At 34.6% G+C, this 18541-nt stretch overlaps 1 protein-coding gene across 1 annotated transcript in view; it reads left to right on the forward strand.

Annotated features, from left to right (window-relative positions):
• Window positions 1-18541, forward strand: part of LOC125668476 (tyrosine-protein kinase SYK-like) — a 39256-nt gene that overhangs the window by 5542 nt on the left and 15173 nt on the right. The window contains exons 7-14 of the mRNA XM_056163772.1: window positions 1834-1922; window positions 2490-2661; window positions 4140-4277; window positions 4467-4579; window positions 4702-4762; window positions 5408-5489; window positions 6977-7166; window positions 10892-11032. Coding sequence (XP_056019747.1) covers window positions 1834-1922; window positions 2490-2661; window positions 4140-4277; window positions 4467-4579; window positions 4702-4762; window positions 5408-5489; window positions 6977-7166; window positions 10892-11032 — 986 coding nt within the window. The remainder of the gene's footprint in view (window positions 1-1833; window positions 1923-2489; window positions 2662-4139; window positions 4278-4466; window positions 4580-4701; window positions 4763-5407; window positions 5490-6976; window positions 7167-10891; window positions 11033-18541) is intronic.

Consider the following 18541-nt stretch of genomic DNA (forward strand, 5'->3'; position numbering starts at 1 on the left):
CACCATTACCCAAAAACAATAAAAAGCAGGTGTAATTACCAATTTTGAGTATGCTGAATCCAATTCTGAATTCCTTTTACTCCACTTCCTTACAGAAAATGAGGTATAGTGTCTTAAACACCCCTACCGTCAGGTTGTCAAAAATTGAAAATGTTCCATTTCACATTAAAAAGTGACCTGAAAGTTATTTCTTGAAATAAGGCATACAACATAAAAGGAAAACAATTAATACTAAATTGCTCCATGAACATTCTTAGTTGTTTTGGAAAGAATATATCTCACCTCTGGACTTCACAGATACAGGAAAGGAAGAGGAATACGGAGCGGATCAGCGATCTTAAATTTAATCAGATTGGGTCATAGCCTAATGAACTGATGAACAGGAGTAAAAGTAATAGGAAAACTGATTTATTAAACATCAGCAAGTCTTTTCCGAGAACTTTTGGTAGAGCTGTTGGGGGGGTGTCTGATCGATCGAGTTGCATCATTATCAGAATTTACCGAAACAGTGGACTCTCTGTCCAGTCTGGGGGCTGAGCTAGTTGCATCAGAACTGACAGAAGCAAAACTCTCTGGCCAGTCGGGGGGCTGAGTGGTATCAGAATCTATTATTTATTCATTTTTATTTTTTCAAAATTCAGAAATTTAAAAACTGCATGATCAGATTTTTTTGTAACACTAATAATTAATGTCCCTTTATTGCGATGACTCTTCAAGTACAAACCATAATATTAAAAAAAAAAATGAAATGAAATGAAAGATAAATCAATAAATAAAATATTTGTAAGTTACTTTATTTATCTGTAAGTAAGTCACTAATTAAGTGTAACTAGTGGCAGTGCAACTTGCAAGTGAAAATTGCATCATCTGTAGCTTATGACCCCTTTTGCCTTGCCTTGTAATTAATATTGTTGAAAATTTGGCAAATAGCATTTTTAACCCCCCAGTCCATACCCCACTTCTCTTTAAACGCTAAAAATCCAGCTAATTCAGTGAGGAAGAAATGTCACTACCATATTTCGAATTTCCTCTAAACTATATCAAATTAAATACCGCACTGCTATCAGTCACAGATTGACACTGGTAGGAGTATGGGGACCTGGTCTGTGAGTGTTATGGAAAAGATTCTGATGAAAATAAAGATTCACTCATCATTCAGAAATGTATAAACATTGTATTAATGTATACCACCGGTACGTTGTGAGTACGTTAATAATGGGAGTTATCTTTCCCTGGATATCTAAATCAATCAAATACTATATGAACATGGGCAATTATCGTCCATGTTTGACCTCAGTATAATTTATTCATGCATAAAATGTATTAATATGTCACTCTTTGTTGCGTATTTCACCGTTAAGTAAATGTTTACATATACTCGCTCTGTTTAATCGCTTCAATCTCAATGGGATTTTGTAGAATGTGCCTAATCACGTGAGATACGCTAAATATAGCTATTTTAGATCCGAACGATCGACTTCGCATCATTCGTAGGCTCTAGGTTTATCCATACTAGCCCGTAAAAAATAAGGTGGAACCTCGTCCCACTTTTCCTGTAAAAATAAAAATAGAACATGACGCGCCACCTAGCGAGCGTGGTTGTTGCTACATGTAGAAAGTTTAAGCATTTTTAGATTGATCAATACATTGTATGTGTAACCATATGTAGGTAGATAATGAGAGGAAATTTTTTATATAAAACTGATTGCTTTGTAGGTAATATTGATATATAATGTTAAAAAAGATAGATAATGAGAGGAAATTGTTTATATAAAACTGATTGCTTTGTAGGCAATATTGATATATAATATTAAAAAAGAAAACACATTGCAGAGTATATGGATTATAACTGTGGCAACACAGCATACGGCTCAACGGAACAGATCTCGAGGTCCCGAGGTGGAAGTTTACAAGATGCACACGTAAGTGCTATTCGACAGGATTAAACTGTAAAACATCAAGATCACATTTGTTCTGTATAAAGTTTCAGATTTCAGACAGGACTGGTTATAGACATTGATTTCCAACAATAGCATAACAGACACAGTTGAGTTACTGTATCTTGAACACCAATATCTCAAATACCATGGACATGTCAAAGTGATTTGGGAGTCCCAGCCACTTATTCTTTAAGTATTTTACCCTCAATATCTTGAAACTTCGGATATCTCAGGGTTTTTTTCTGTCCTGTCGAGTTCAAGATAACGAGGTTTGACTGTATGTCTGTATGAATATCTATGTGATATGTTCAAGTAGAGCTCATGAGCGTAGAGGGAAATTTTCTGGTGCATATTTCACAGTTCTTATAAGATTCCTCCATACCTAATTATCAACATAGCATTACAAAGCCTTGAATGTATTTAAATTTATTATCAAATGTACAAATGATCATGATTTTGCAGACTGAATGAACAGACTTTGTCTCTTAGCATAGAATTTATCAGTTTTTCCTAGAGGTTGACTTTTAAATCTCCCATTTCACGCTGTAGGATGGAGCAGGTATTCCAGCTTTCCGAGCCCCACAGCCGCCTTTAGAAAGCTTTGATTCACCCCCAGCTGTCCCTCCAATCCGATCCACTGGCCGACGACCATCAAATCGGGTCCGAGCTCCATTACCGCCATTACCTCGAGGTATTAAAGATGAAACTTGGGAGGAACAAGGTAAGGTATACTAAGGCCACATCAAATTAATTCTCTGGTTCTCAGATCAATTTTATCCAAAACAGATGAGCTAGGGAGGCTTTTTATTCATTTTTATACCAATAAAGTAGATGAGGGAGGCATTTTTTAAAATGCCAATGTTGTCGGTATAAAACATTAAATGTAAAGTTCTATAACTGAATCATAAACACAGTAGACTTTCCATTATCTTGGTCATCAACAACAGAATTTGAGGCTGGTCATCTGAACTAGTTAGAGACTATGTAGAGGGTACCTAAGTTAACTGATCAATGAAAAAAACAATAAACCAAATGATATAAACTTCTACTCTGTATTCTAGAATATTTACACATAAACAATCTACATTACTACCAAAGTTCATCCCAAAATTTCGTATCCTTCCCAAGATATGCAGAAATTAATTCAGAAAAATGTCCATTATTGTAACTGAATCTTAGCTGGTCTTAGTCATTGTACCACTAAATAGAATGTTTGTGCATTGTAACAAGCAATTAAATAGAATGTGCAACATTAGATAAAATTTTTAATTCGAATTTCTTACCCCAATTCATAAAATGAGAACCTTAATAGCTCCAATTTCAAGTGACTGAAAATTGTAAAACCGTCACTTTCACATTTGACAGCCATTTTGACTGGTGGCACTAAATACCCAAAAAGGATGAATGACCCAAAACGATTTAGAGACTCAAAAATTAATTTTGATAAATAATAATTCATTATAGTACTCAACTTATGCTAATAACAAGTCTTAAAAAGATACATGTTGTTCTTGATATTCTAGTTGTATCCAAACCTCATTAACTTGACAGTTTGGAATAGTGAAGTCAATATGGGTAATTATAGTGGCACTGGTCTAATTGGCTGTGACAATTGTGCAGACGGTTTTACAATTTTCAGTCACTTTAAGCTATTGCAGAACCTTTTGAATTGGGGTAAGAAATTGTATATAATCCTTACTCATGAACCTAACTTGATTCGGAAGTTACAAAGATGCAAGAGAATTCCTAATGCAAGGTGTGAAATTCATAATGAATGCGGATTTTTTCCCCTAGATATGCAAGATCATTATGAACTTTTTACTTTATTGAAAAATCGATAAAGTCGGCAATGCGGCAAACTCGAAACAAATGTGAGCGAGCCTGAGAACTGTAATTTCAATTTTATTTTGCCTAATATATTAGTATTTTCTGTTACATTTCTACAGAAATCTACATTTACATGTCTTAGTGAAAGAATTCCACAGATCCTTGATTGATCCTTGATTTTCAAAGTATTTCTGTTACATCACTGTGTTATATTTACCTGGAGGTATCTCAGCCAATCAAAAAGCTTGGAATTATTCAATCATATGATAAATGTATTGCACAGTTTTGAGGGTAAGGAGGTAAACAATTGGTATGTTTATATTGTACTGTGATATGGAGTCCATTGTATTAAATTGTGATTGGACCATGCAGATCATCCCTCTGAACGACATCGGTCAATGCTTGATATTGATGCCAACAACCTGATGAAGATTTATGACACTGTTCCCAGAGACGATGAGATGTTCTCTCTACAAAGATCTCAAATCAAACTTGATCAGGAAAATTTAGGTTAGTAGCAGTAGAAATATGTATGAAAAATATGCCATCTCTGATCCTAATTAGATGAAAACTACATGTAATTAGTATTAGGTGACAGTTATACATTATCAAAATATTCATTACCATTAGTGCACTATATTGATAGATAAGCAGATTTTCATATTATACCTGACTACATGTACATGTGTGTATTTGTAGGATCCGGTCAGTTTGGGTCTGTTGCTAAGGGTGAGTGCACGCTGAGAAATGGTAGTCGTATCCCCGTGGCAGTGAAAACACTGAAGAACGAAGACATAGGTGCCAAAGAGGAGGTAAATGTTACACATGCACCAAACTGAGTTGTTTCACATTTTGCTAACAGAGGAAGTATGTGTTTGTCTCAGTGAAGGTGTTGTCAGTGTTTTATTAAATGCAGCCATTTTTTTCTTTTCAGATGTTGAAGGAGGCACGCTTTATGATGAATTTAAATCATAAACACATAATTCGAATGATTGGTAAGAAACAGCAGATTGGTCACAAACTTTATAACTACAATGCACTTTGTACAAGACTTCCGTGAGACACAGGAGGACTATACAGAGAGGTGTTATGTTGGTAGTCAGAGCTTTAATGTCTGTAGAGCTGGTGTTATGTTGGTAGTCAGAGCTTTAATGTCTGTAGAGCTGGTGTTATGTTGGTAGTCAGAGCTTTAATGTCTGTAGAGGTGTAGATAGATAGGATTCCTACTTCGTCCAGGTGTACATGGATTATGAATTTTGCTTCGTCCAGGTGTACATGGATTATGGATTTTGCTTCATCCAGGTGTACATGGATTTTGCAAAATAGTGATGCATCTGTATGTGCCATTAACATTTTTGATTACTGACCAGTTAGGCTAGTATCCTATATCAGATAATTTTAGTGTTGGGTCCATTTAGTGTATTTTTTTCTCAAAAATGTAGTTTGAAATTTTAACGCTTCATATTCTGGCATATTTTCATTTCACAAGTGTAATATTTATATGAATAGAATTTTGGCACTTTCATTTTTGGCAAATTAATTGTTGAGGCGAGAATTTGTCTAGTAACTTGTATGTTGTGTTGAACAGTGTATGTACAATTATGTGATGCAGACTGGGTAACAAACTCTTGATGTTGTAGGTATATGTGATGCAGACTGCGTTATGCTAGTACTGGAACTTGCTCCAAAAGGTCCCCTCAATTCCTTCTTAAAGACTAACAAGTAAGTCCGTTTCAATACATACAGGTGATTCTCTTGAAAACCAAATCCATGGGAGCAAATTAAATCATTGAGAGATCGAGTTTTAGAGTTGTTCATTCTTCCTTTGTTGCAGCAAAAAAATTAATACCGCGTCTGAAAGTCATTGCTTACCTTTCAACATTTATTTAAGGTTAATAAGTAATAATCGCAGTCGATCATTAAACAGACCAATTAGTCGACTGGTTGAGAGATATCAAAGTAAAGTACCAAGTTGTCAAGTCGCTTTTTCGTTACGGTTAACAATGAGATTATCACAGATATGGTCTACTTGGTGCTACAATGTAATTTGATCATGTGTGGCCAACAGCTTGTACTTCTATGTACAATGAATTTATAACACATTGAGGTTTTGAGAGTTAATTTTAAAGTATTATGTATAATGCGATAAAGTCTCATGGGGATCTGGGTTAGAATAGATCCTCAGTACCCCTTGCTTGTCATAAGAGGTGACTAAATGGGGCGGTCCTTCAGATGAGACCGCCAAAAGAACAAGGTCCCGTGTCACAGCAGGTGGCACGATAAAGATCCCTCCCTGCTAAAGGTCATAAGTGCCGAGCATAGGCTGAAATTTTGCAGCCCTTCACCGGCATTGGCAACATCTCCATATAAGTGAAAGATTATCGAGAGGGACGTTAAACAATATTCAATCAATCAATCAATAATGCGACAAAGATTGCCTGTTTATAAAGAAAGATAGAACGAGAGTAAATTTTCTTATTTTTATTGTATTGTCTACAATGCTTAACTAAGGTATTTCTAATGGTCAATCAAAATCTGAATATCAGTTGTTGAGTTACAATTGAGATACAGTACTCACAATTCTTAAGTTTGTTATGTAAACAAGGCTCGTGCCATGTTTTTGTTTACATATATAGATTGCTTGATAGAAAATAGCATGTTTAAAACAAAATGAGATGTGTCAAACAGTGACAACTATTCAAATATGTTCAGAATTAACTTGTAAATTGAAAAAAAAATGCTTTAAATGAAACTCTTACTAGTATATTTAACCTCAGTATTTAAAACAAAAATATGGCATGGGCCTTGTTTACGTAACAAAGAATTGTGAGCTCTGTATCTCCCATGTACAGTTTACCTTGACAACTAACATTCAAATTTTTGTTGACCATTAGAAATACCTTTATAAGGCATTCTAAACATTAAAAATGGAAAAATAAAATTTGAAAATTTTCAACTCAATTGTGTTCATGCCCCTTTAAGTATTCATTATTGTGTTTTAATCTTTTCCAGTGCTGTATACAGGAATTAATTCAAATTGTTCCTAATCAATCTTAAACTATGATAAAAGATTTTCCCCCAACTTTTCAATAAAACTTTCCTAGAAGTAATACTAAACTTCGTAAATGGAGCTACAAAGCATCATTAAATTGGCCAAATTCTCATTTAGACCGTTATTGGAAATTTGACTTCATTTATTTCTTATTCAGAGATATGAAGCAGTCAAACGTGGTAGAGATAATGTGGCAGGTGGCTCAGGGTATGGCTTATCTACAGCAGAAGAAATACGTCCACAGAGACCTAGCTGCACGTAATGTCTTACTGGTCGACCAACACTCGGCCAAAATCAGTGACTTTGGAATGTCTAAAGCAATGTCCAGGGAACAAAACTATTATGAGGTAATACTATCAGTAAATATTTCTTTGTTGTTACATATATGTAACTCCCATTTTTTGTCTTCAAATTTGTCCAAAGCCAGGCGCCGTTGTTGCAGTAAACTTTTCATATTTTCAACTTCTCCAGAATCACTGGGCCAATTTCAACCAACTTACCGTAAAGCTTCTTTTTTCAAATGATTGAAGAGACATACCTTCTTTTAAAGGGAGATAATTAAGATAAGGTTTTTAGCTCACCTGAGCCGAAGGCTCAAGTGAGCTTTTCTGATCACATTTTGTCCGGCGTCCGTCTGTCTGTCCGTCTGTCTGTAAACTTTTCACATTTTCATCTTCTTCTCATGAACCACCGGGCCAATTTCAACCAAACTCGCCAAAAAGCGTCCTTAGGTGTAGGGGATTCAAGTTTGTACAAATGAAGGGCCATGTCCCTTTCAAAGGGGAGATAATCACAAAAATGCAAAAATAGGGTGGGGTCATTTAAAAATCTTCTTCTCAAGAACCACTGGGCCAGAAGAGCTGAAATTTACCTGAAAGCTTCCTGACATATTGCAGATTCAAGTTTGTTCAAATCATGGTCCCCGGTGGTAGGATGGGGCCACAAGGGGGGATCAAAGTTTTACATACAAATATATAGGGAAAATCTTTTAAAATCTTCTTCTCAAGAACCACTGAGTCAGAAAAGCTGATTTTTACATGAAAACTTTCTGACATAGTGCAGATTCAAGTTTGTTCAAATCATGGCCCCCTGGGATATGATGGGGGCCCCAAGGGGGATCAAAGTTTTGCACACAAATATAAAGGGAAAACCTTTGAAAATCTTCTTCTCAAGAACCACTAAGCCAGAAAAGCTGAGATTTACATGAAAGTTTCCTGACATAATGCAGATTCAAGTTTGTTCAAATCATGGCCCCCTGGGGTTGGATGGGGCCACAATAGGGAATCAAAGTTTTACATACAAATATATAGGAAAAATCTGTAAAAATCTTCTTCTCAAGAACCACTGAGCCAGAAAAGTTGATTTTTACATGAAAACTTTCTGACATAGTGCAGATTCAAGTTTGTTCAAATCATGACCCCCGGGGGTAGGATGGGGCCACAAGGGGGGATCAAAGTTTTACATACAAATATATAGGGAAAATCTTTTAAAATCTTCTTCTCAAGAACCACTGAGTCAGAAAAGCTGATTTTTACATGAAACAAATCATGGCCCCCAGGGATATGATGGGGCCACAATAGGGGATCAAAGTTTTACATACAAATATATAGGAAAAATCTTCTTCTCAAGAACCACTGAGTCAGAAAAGCTGATTTTTACATGAAAACTTTCTGACATAGTGCAGATTCAAGTTTGTTCAAATCATGGCCCCCGGGGATATGATGGGGCCCCAAGGGGGGATCAAAGTTTTGCACACTAATATATAGGGAAAAACTTTAAAAATCTTCTTCTCAAGAACCACTAAGCCAGAAAAGCTGAGATTTACATGAAAGCTTCCTGACATAATGCAGATTCAAGTTTGTTCAAATCATGGGCCCCCGGGGTTGGATGGGGCCACAATAGGGGATCAAAGTTTTACATACAAATATATAGGAAAAATCTTCTCAAGAACCACTGAGCCAGAAAAGCTGATTTTTACGTGAAAACTTTCTGACATAGTGCAGATTCAAGTTTGTTCAAATTATGGCCCCCGGGGGGTAGGATGGGGCCACAAGTGGGGGAGGGGGTCAAAGTTTTACATACAAATATAGGAAAAAGCTTTAAAAATCTTCTTCTCAAGAACCATTGGGCCAAAGAAGTTGACATTTACATGAAAGCTTTCTGACATAGTGTAGATTCAAGTTTGCAAAGGGTGGTTTTGGCCATAATAGGGACTAAGGTTTTACATGCAAATATATATGGAAAGTCTTCAGATATGGGCCAAGGTGACTCGGGTGAGCGATGTGGCCCATGGGCCTCTTGTTTTTGTTGAGCACTACTGAACCAAGAAAGCCACGACTTGTATGAAAGCTTCCTATGAAGAAACAAGTCTTTTCAAATCATGAACCTTAGGGCATGGGTAGGATCACCATTGGGATTCAAAGTCAAATATAAAAATATGATTATAGAAAAATTCTTTAGAAATCTCTTTATAGAACAACCATGGTATAATTTCTCAAATTCTTATGTGAGCATCCTTATGTGGTGAAGAACACATTTTCTCTCACTTTGACCCCAAGGATAAGAACGGGACCACAATAGGGTTTTTAAGTTTTATATAGAAAAGATCTTTATAAAATGCCACATGTATACGTCAATGAATCTCTACGACAATCTTTAAAAATCTTCTTTGGAACAACTTCTGTCAAATTAATATGCAAGCGTCCTCATGAAGAGTCGGTTCAAATTTTTGGGACATTGTGACCCCCCAGACCACACTAGAGATTCAGTGTTTACATAAGAATATTGTTATTTGAAAATTGTTTGAAAATCTTTTTGTGAAGCACAAGGGCCCAATTTGTTAAATTAGTATGCAAATGCCCTCGTGTGTTAGAGTGGGGTCACATTAGATGTTCAGTTTTACATACAAGAATATGTAGGAAAATTCTATAGAAATATTTTTGATATCCAAAACTGCTTTGTTCAGACAAGTTAATGTGCAAGCATCCTCATGTAGGGGTGGGTTTTTTTCCCCATGATCCTGAAGCCACATTGGATCTACAAATATACATTAGGGTTTTAAAGATTTACATTCTTATATTATTCTGTATACATGCATTTGATGAATACATAAATAATATTTCTTATACTGAATTATATATGTCGTAGGCAAAAGTCAGTGAACAGAAGAAATCTAAACATTCAATATTGCTGTGGAAATCTTATAGAATCTTTCCAACAGCATTAATATGATATATGTATATACATGAACAGCTTGTGAAAACAATATCCAAGCACAGAGAGACATGCAGTGTGTATGAAGAGCAGGACTTGGCTTTATTGCTGATTAGCTATTGGTGTTCCAGTAAAAGCCCTATATGCACATGATAGCTCAGATGAGCAATGTGGCCCCTAGGCCTCTTGTTTTTTCTTCTGAAACGCTTTTGTCCGGACTGCATGATCCTGCTTTGTCAGAGCTATCAGTGAGACGTTTTTATGAACATATGATTTGTTTAGTAATTTTAGGATATAATTATGTGCGAAATTATAATTAAAGAAATCTTTATGTTTGCATAAATAAAAGGTTGTTAAAAGATTTCACAAATTAAAATGAATATACAATAACAATATGTTGTTATCTACATCAGAAAATCTTTCATTATAATTGTACAGTAAAACATGCTTATAACGAACATATTTATAACAGTAAAACATGCTTATAACGAACATATTTATAACAGTAAAACATGCTTATAACGAACATATTTATAACAGTAAAACATGCTTATAACGAACATATTTATAACAGTAAAACATGCTTATAACAAACATTTTTATAACAGTAAAACATGCTTATAACAAACATATTTATAACAAATTCAATGTTTATTGAGAAGTGGTTTTTAATCCCCTATGAGAGGAAAATAAAGAAAAAAATTATTGGATATAATGAAGTTTGGTAATTTAAGAAACTGTTTTTTGCTGGCCCTGGAGATTCGTTATAACTGTGTTAAACTGTAGTTTAAGTTAAAGAAAGAAGAGCATTATGATGGAATGAAGATGAGAATTCACTTTGTTTAATCTTCCTCTGTAGGCTCAGAATGCGGGGAAATGGCCCCTGAAATGGTACGCTCCTGAGTGCGTGTACTACTGGAAATTCGACAGCAAGTCTGACGTGTGGAGCTATGGAGTAACTCTATGGGAGGCCACCTCTTATGGAGACAAGCCGTACAGGGTATGTCAGTCTGTACAAATTATATTGTATACAGAGACAAGTTGTACAGGGTATGTCAGTCTGTACAAATTATATTGTATACAGAGACAAGTTGTACAGGGTATGTCAGGCTGTACAAATTATATTGTATACTAGGTTATCAAATTTTTATATAGATAGGAATTTAGTTACTTGAAATTACAAGTTCTAAATTTGTTAACATGTATAAATGGTTCAGTTATTATTTAGAATTTTTTGTTTGAGTAATATACAATTATGGACTGTTTAGCAGAAAGACATCACAAATTATCACGTCTGAGTAAGGTTATCACCCGAGGGCGCCTATGCACCCGAGGGTGATAACTCTACTCAGACCTGATAATTTGTGATGTTTCCCTGCTAAACAGTCCATGATAGTTTTATTATCCTGAAGAATCTGAACGTTAAAAAAAACTATCACACATTTATGGACTTGTACCATGTATCTTTTTTTTATTTAAATCGTCAACAGATTCGTAATAACTTTCTCTGCAGAAAATTCTGATAACTTTTCAATAGTTTTCGAGGGGTGAAATCAGTGTTACCCTCAACTGTATACATTATTTTGTTTTACACTCAATGTCATACATTTATTAGATATACATGTATATATTAATGAAAGCAAAACATTGAGGTTTGAGAAAGTTAAACGAGAGAAAGCTTTTAATTGTGACGTCACAGTGGAATGACGCAAAAACATAACGTCAAACGTAAACATTTCGTAACGTATTTCAAGACAAAAACGCTAACATCAAGTGAAATGCAATTTTGCATTAGAATGGAAATATTTTTCCTCTCTCAATTGTTATTTGTGACCGTTAATGTTGACGCCGAAGTTTATGATTAACGATACCGCATATTTTCAATTATTTTTAATAGAGCTTTCTTGCTTGTGCCATTGGAAGTTATCTTCTAAAGGGAGACAACACAGTTGTCACCCTGCGCATGAGGGAGACATCACGAATTGTCTCCCTCCATGTGACCAGCCCTCGACCAATGAAATTGACTGTATTATTCTGAAGGATAATAATATTAGTTCTCTGTGTAGTCAGTTCAGGTTTTGTTTAAACAAGGTGTTATTTTGATAATTGGACAAGTTGTGATGTATAATTACTTGTGATTTTGTTTTTATTTATTTTAGAAAATGAAAGGCCAAGAAATATTACATTTTCTCGTGGAAGAAAATAAAAGATTAAACAAGCCTCCTTACTGTCCTGAGGAGGTGTACGCTGTAATGTTAGACTGCTGGAAGTATGAGTAAGTAAAACATAAGTAAAAGTTTGTTACATGTACCTGTTTTTATTATTGACTGCTGGGAGTATAAGTAAGAGTTTATTACATGTATCTGGTTTATTATTGACTGCTGGGAGTATAAGAGTTTGTTACATGTACCTGGTTTTATTATTGACTGCTGGGAGTATAAGTAAGAGTTTGTTACATGTACCTGGTTTTATTATTGACTAGTTTGTTACATGTATCTGTTTTTATTATTGACTGCTGGGAGTATAAGAGTTTGTTACATGTATCTGGTTTTATTATTGACTGCTGGGAGTATAAGAGTTTGTTACATGTACCTGATTTTATTATTGACTGCTGGGAGTATAAGAGTTTGTTACATGTATCTGTTTTTATTATTGACTGCTGGGAGTATAAGAGTTTGTTACATGTATCTGGTTTTATTATTGACTGCTGGGAGTATAAGAGTTTGTTACATGTATCTGGTTTTATTATTGACTGCTGGGAGTATAAGAGTTTGTTACATGTATCTGGTTTTATTATTGACTGCTGGGAGTATAAGAGTTTGTTACATGTATCTGGTTTTATTATTGACTGCTGGGAGTATAAGAGTTTGTTACATGTATCTGGTTTTATTATTGACTGCTGGGAGTATAAGAGTTTGTTACATGTATCTGGTTTTATTATTGACTGCTGGGAGTATAAGAGTTTGTTACATGTACCTGGTTTTATTATTGACTGCTGGGAGTATAAGTAAGAGTTTGTTACATGTATCTGGTTTTATTATTGACTGCTGGGAGTAGGGGGGGGGGGGGTGCAGTGTTTCACAGAAACACATCATGTTCTACCCAATAAAGTTGATGGAGGTTAAGGGGATTCATATCCAGAGCTGAATCGAAATAAGGGATAGAAATAAGGGATAGAATTTTCCAAACTCTTTGGCTTCTTTACTTCATATTTTAAGCACACATCACAAAATGTGTAGAATTTTGTAGGCCTGGGGTTGAATTACTGCTGATGTGCTGTAATAAATTATTTTTTCAGTAAAAATGAACGACCAACCTTTATACAGCTAGAATCCAGAATGAGCTATATCTACAACTGTTTGATAGAGAGGGGAGAGTGATTGTGGTAGAGGCAACGCAATGACAATCTACCAGGAGAGTGATAAGACAGAAGGGACTCTCGACTGAGGCAGGAAAGCAATACAGCTCTTTATGTCAAGGACAAACTTGTATGGATTATGTAAGGGGAAGTAACTACTTCTGCAATCTTACAATCTGTGGTGTGAACTAGATTATGGATAAAAGTTTTAAGTCAATGTCAGAACTGGTCTCTGTAATATTAAATCTGCTTCCTTTTTATGATGACTGAAAATAATCATGTTTATAATTGTCATAGGTCTCGTGATAGTTTTGTAGTGTGTACTTTGGAATTGTCAAAATATTGACCAATGTTGCACATATTTGCCAATGTTAATCATAGATTGTCAGTCTCTGTTAATGTGTGAATGGATCACTTATGAGTGTTTATTCCTGTAGATTACTCTGTAAAAAATTGAATTATAGTTCCAAAGGAACCACTGCTGTTCGATCTGTTTGATTTACATTGTGTTTACATGTTATGATGTTTAACAACGAAGAAGTAATGAAAAGTAGATAGTTTTGTTACAATTCATTGGAAACACGAGGGTTTTATGATTGTACAGTATAGTTTTAGATATAGAGCTAGTCCTTTGTTCTGTTGAATGAAATATTTCAGCTCATCAGAAATATTTTAGCTAATAAAAGTTCTTGCAGATTTTGTAAGTCTATGGGAAGATAGAAACACATGCCTGGCTCAGCACCTCGTAATCTGATGTTCGTAAGAGATTCCTGTTTTTACTGTATCGTCTTTCCTACTGTAATCACTTATATTTTTCTACATATCATAGCATTTTATAAGTATTTCAAAGATTTTCATATATATAAGCCAATCTCTTTCAGATATAGACATGCACGCATGACACTGTATATTTTTTATACATAATATTTTTCTACATTCCCTCCCCTCTGGTGTAATTCTGTATTAGAACTTTTGATTTATAGATATATCTTTTTCATTTTAGTCTAAAATAAAACTGTAAACATTCCCTGTTGTTAAACATTTCAAGTTTAAACATTCCATTTACACAATGACAAAGTGAGCGACATCCTCCCACATCTTCATGTACATCACAAATATGTTGCACTGCATATTGTGATCCTCAGCTTTAAACCTAGAATGAATTTTATTGATATTTATATATTGTAAATTATGCATGCATTTAAATTAAGTGTTAGACTTTAAATTTAGAATGTGCACAATATGCATGTTGCAGGAAACTTAAACAGTTCAAATTTAGAACTGCCAGCTGAATGTATTTTGAATGTTTTACCTGTACATACATGTACATATAATGTATACTGTATATGTATTTATTTTAGCAGGATTCATAATTTAGCGCTTTGGCAGTGAAATATGAAAACTTTTATTTATAGAAGAAGTTCTCATGATAATGCCAAATAGTACTGGTACATAAGCTCAGATTTTAAATACACCAAAATACACATGTAAGTCCTGTACAGCATCTGTTGTTTTATTATTAGTATTATTATCTGTGCTTTGTTCAGTCGCCTAGACTTTAAAGTTGCCTTAATTAGGATTGGCCCTTTTAAAAGATGTACATCTTTCGCAAAGTTTGATAACTCTTATCCATAAATCTTAGATGTTGACTTTTATGTTCTCAGTATTTTTCTGTTGTTATGACATGTACTTTATTCACAACGACAATGTGAGATCATGGTGCAGTGGTAAAGCTTAAGGACTCTAGCTAGCTGAAAATTAAGTTTCAAGTGCAATTCCCATTAAAAGCATATTTCATTTTTATTGCAACAGTAGTTTGTGAGCTATTTGTGAAAATTGGTGAGCTATTTGTGAAAATTGGAGGGGTACAATAAGCCCCCCCCCCCCCCCCCCCCCCCCCCCAATTAAATATTTGCTTCTATTAAAAGCATGAGTGAAATTAAGCATAAATCACAAAATGTTACTGCAATTAAACCTTTTCATTGATTTAGTAGATGTAAAACTTCAATGTTTAGGTTAGAAAGATGTTGGGAAGGAATTGTTAAAACAAGAAAATAAGTTTCCTTTTTGAAAAGTGGTAAAATTTGCTTTAAATCCTTGTGTTGTATTTCTTGTTCATGGAGCCCTTGCAATAAAACAGGCAGATACCAGCACTATGTATGTATTGCATATTATTTGTAAAATATTGTTTAAATTGTGTTTGGATGTGTTTGTTGGTGTGTCATGTTGAATTGTGCCACTTTCATTTATCTTTCGTTTACAGTTTTAAAATTATTTTACAGTAATACTGTATGTGTATTGTGAAAAACAAGTTCATAAACATATTCAATTTGAACGTATCCAAATTCTAATGATATACTTAAGAATCAACATGTTCTATATTGTAATTAAAGTAGTAAATTTATGTTAGAAAGCATGTGTCACCTTTATTTTGTGAAAAACATGCACGCATTTTGTATCAAATCATACATTCCTTTTGAATCTAGGGAAGAGCAAACTATTTTTACGTATCTTGTTGAATTCTTCATTATTTGCAATTTAGTGTTGCATAATTATTTTATATTAAAACCGTTTAATGGCCATGGTGAACTGAACCAGAGCAGTATTTTTGTAAAGAAAAAAAAAATGATAAGAAAAAATATGAACTGTTTTGCATGTCTTGTTACAAGTAACACACTATATAAGTATGTTTGACTTCTAGGTTATATTCAGATATTTTCTATCAGTTTGAATATTGAATGTTGACTGTCAATAAAAATAAAATGATCATTGAATTTGAATCACTTGTTTTTTTTAAATCAGTGTCATTGATAGATTATTAAATATTTTTAACGACTTGCATATCCGATGTTCAATGAATAAACCTGGTACAACTTAACCTTACCTAAACTGGTACTCCTGTTTACCTTTTATAGATACCAGTTTATGAATGGAAAGTTACACCTAGTTTTCCTGAATTTCTAATAACTTGTTACGTGATCACACATTTAGCTGCATATTTTGTATGTGGAATGGCTGAAGTTAAGAAATATGGATGTGACCATTATAAAAGGAAATGCGCATTAATTGTAAGAAACTCCAAAAGTTTTGTAGATTACAACTGAACACGTACCGTTTCTGATTTGTCGTCGTACTTCGAAATGTTTTGCGCAGTATTGTAGAGAATGTACAATCAGTGTGTATACGTACTTTTTTTCATCTTAGCTCGCTCAAGCCATAGAGTCATAAGTGCCATTTCGGTCAGTTTTTATAGAAATGTTTTGCAATTCACTACAGAAAATAGCTATAGGTTAACATTTTTGACTTCTCCAGGACCATTTGGCGAATGGAAACTGCTAAGTTTAAAGTTACATTAACGTAAATTATAGAATATTTCACCTAAGTCTATATGATACATATAGTGATTAGTCCCTGGTACTGGTGTCTTGCATAGTGTAGATGTGAATTATTTTTTAGAATCTTACAAAACGGGTATTTTTGACAAAATGCAAATATGACAAGTATTTATAATCCAAAATTATGTAGCAAAAACTTGATTTATGATCTTGAAAAACAACAGTGCTACAATTTTGCATCCTCAATTAGCTTATATTAATTATTAAGATTCTATTCCAACCCATGCTCCTCTCCCAGGCAGTGGTTGGGGCAAGATTTGAAGGCTATAGTTCAGTTAATACATTGTTTGTGTCTAGCTTTGAATTTGCATTTGTTAGACCAAAAATGACTCCCTACATGCCAGAGGTTCACAGTGAGATACTTTTAACTTGGCGCTGCTTAACGAGGTATATAAGGGATGTTAATCGAGGCTTTAACTTGGAGTAATGGACCAAAAATATGAATTGTTTCATGTGTTTTTGCTTATGCCCAAGTCAAAATTAGGAGAGGTCAGTAGGAAATATATATATATTTTTAGTTCACCTGAGCTGAAAGCTCCAGTGACCTCTTATTCAAAACCACAGGGCCAATTATAAACAAACTTGGCCAAAAGCATCCTTGGGTGAAGGGCTTTCAAGTTTGTTCAAATGAAGGGCCATACTTCTTTCAAAGGGGAAGATAATCACAAAAATAGGATGGGGTCATTTAAAAATCTTCTCAAGAACCACTGGGCCAGAAGAGCTGATCTTTACATGAAAGCTTCCTGACATAGTGCAGATTCAAGTTTGTTCAAATCATGGCTCCCGGGGGTTGGATGTGGCCACAATACGGGATCAAAGTTTTACATACAAATATATAGGGAAAATCTTTTAAAATCTTCTCAAAAACTACTGGGCCAGGAAAGTGGAAATTTACATGAAAGCTTCCTGGCATAGTGCAGATTCAAGTTTGTTCAAATCATGGCCCCTGGGGGTAAGATGAAGCGACAATAGGGATCAAAGTTTTACATACAAAATATAGGGAAAGTCTTAAAAATCTTCTCAAAAACCACTGGGCCAGGAATGTGGAAATTTACATGACAGCTTCTTGGCATAGTGCAGATTCAAGTTTGTTAAAATCATGACCCCCGGGAGTAAGATGAAGCGACAATAGGTGATCAAAGTTTTACATACAAATAAATAGGGCAAATCTTGAAAAATCTTTTTCTCAAGAATCACTGAGCCAGAAAAGCTGAGATTTACATGACAGCTTCCTGACATAGTGCAGATTCAAGTTTGTGAAACTCATGACCCCTGGGGTTAGGATGGGGCCACAATAGGGAATCAAAGTTTTACATAACTAATAAATAGAAACAATCTTTAAAAATTTTCTCCTTAAGAGCCATTAGGCTCAAGAAGTTTACATTTGCAAAAAAGCTTCCTGACATAGTGCAGATTGAAGTTTGTAAAACTCGTGGTCCCCGGGGGTAAGTTGGGGCCACAGTAAGGGATCAAAATTTTACATACAAATATATAGGGAAAATCTTCTTAAAAATCACTGGCCAGGGAAGTTTACATCTACATGAAAGCTTCATGACATAGTGCAGATTCAATTTTATAAAAATCATGGCCCACGGGAGTAGGTTGGGGCCACAATCGGGATCAAAGTTTTACATGCGAATAGGAAAAATATGAGTCCAGGTGACTCAGGTTAGCGATGTGACCCAATGTCCTCTTGTTTTTCTCAGGTTTTGTTTTAAGAGAGACCTTAGTCGTTTAAACAGGTAGTGACAATTCC

Source organism: Ostrea edulis, chromosome 4, assembly GCF_947568905.1.
Source record: "Ostrea edulis chromosome 4, xbOstEdul1.1, whole genome shotgun sequence".
NCBI lineage: Eukaryota > Metazoa > Mollusca > Bivalvia > Ostreida > Ostreidae > Ostrea > Ostrea edulis.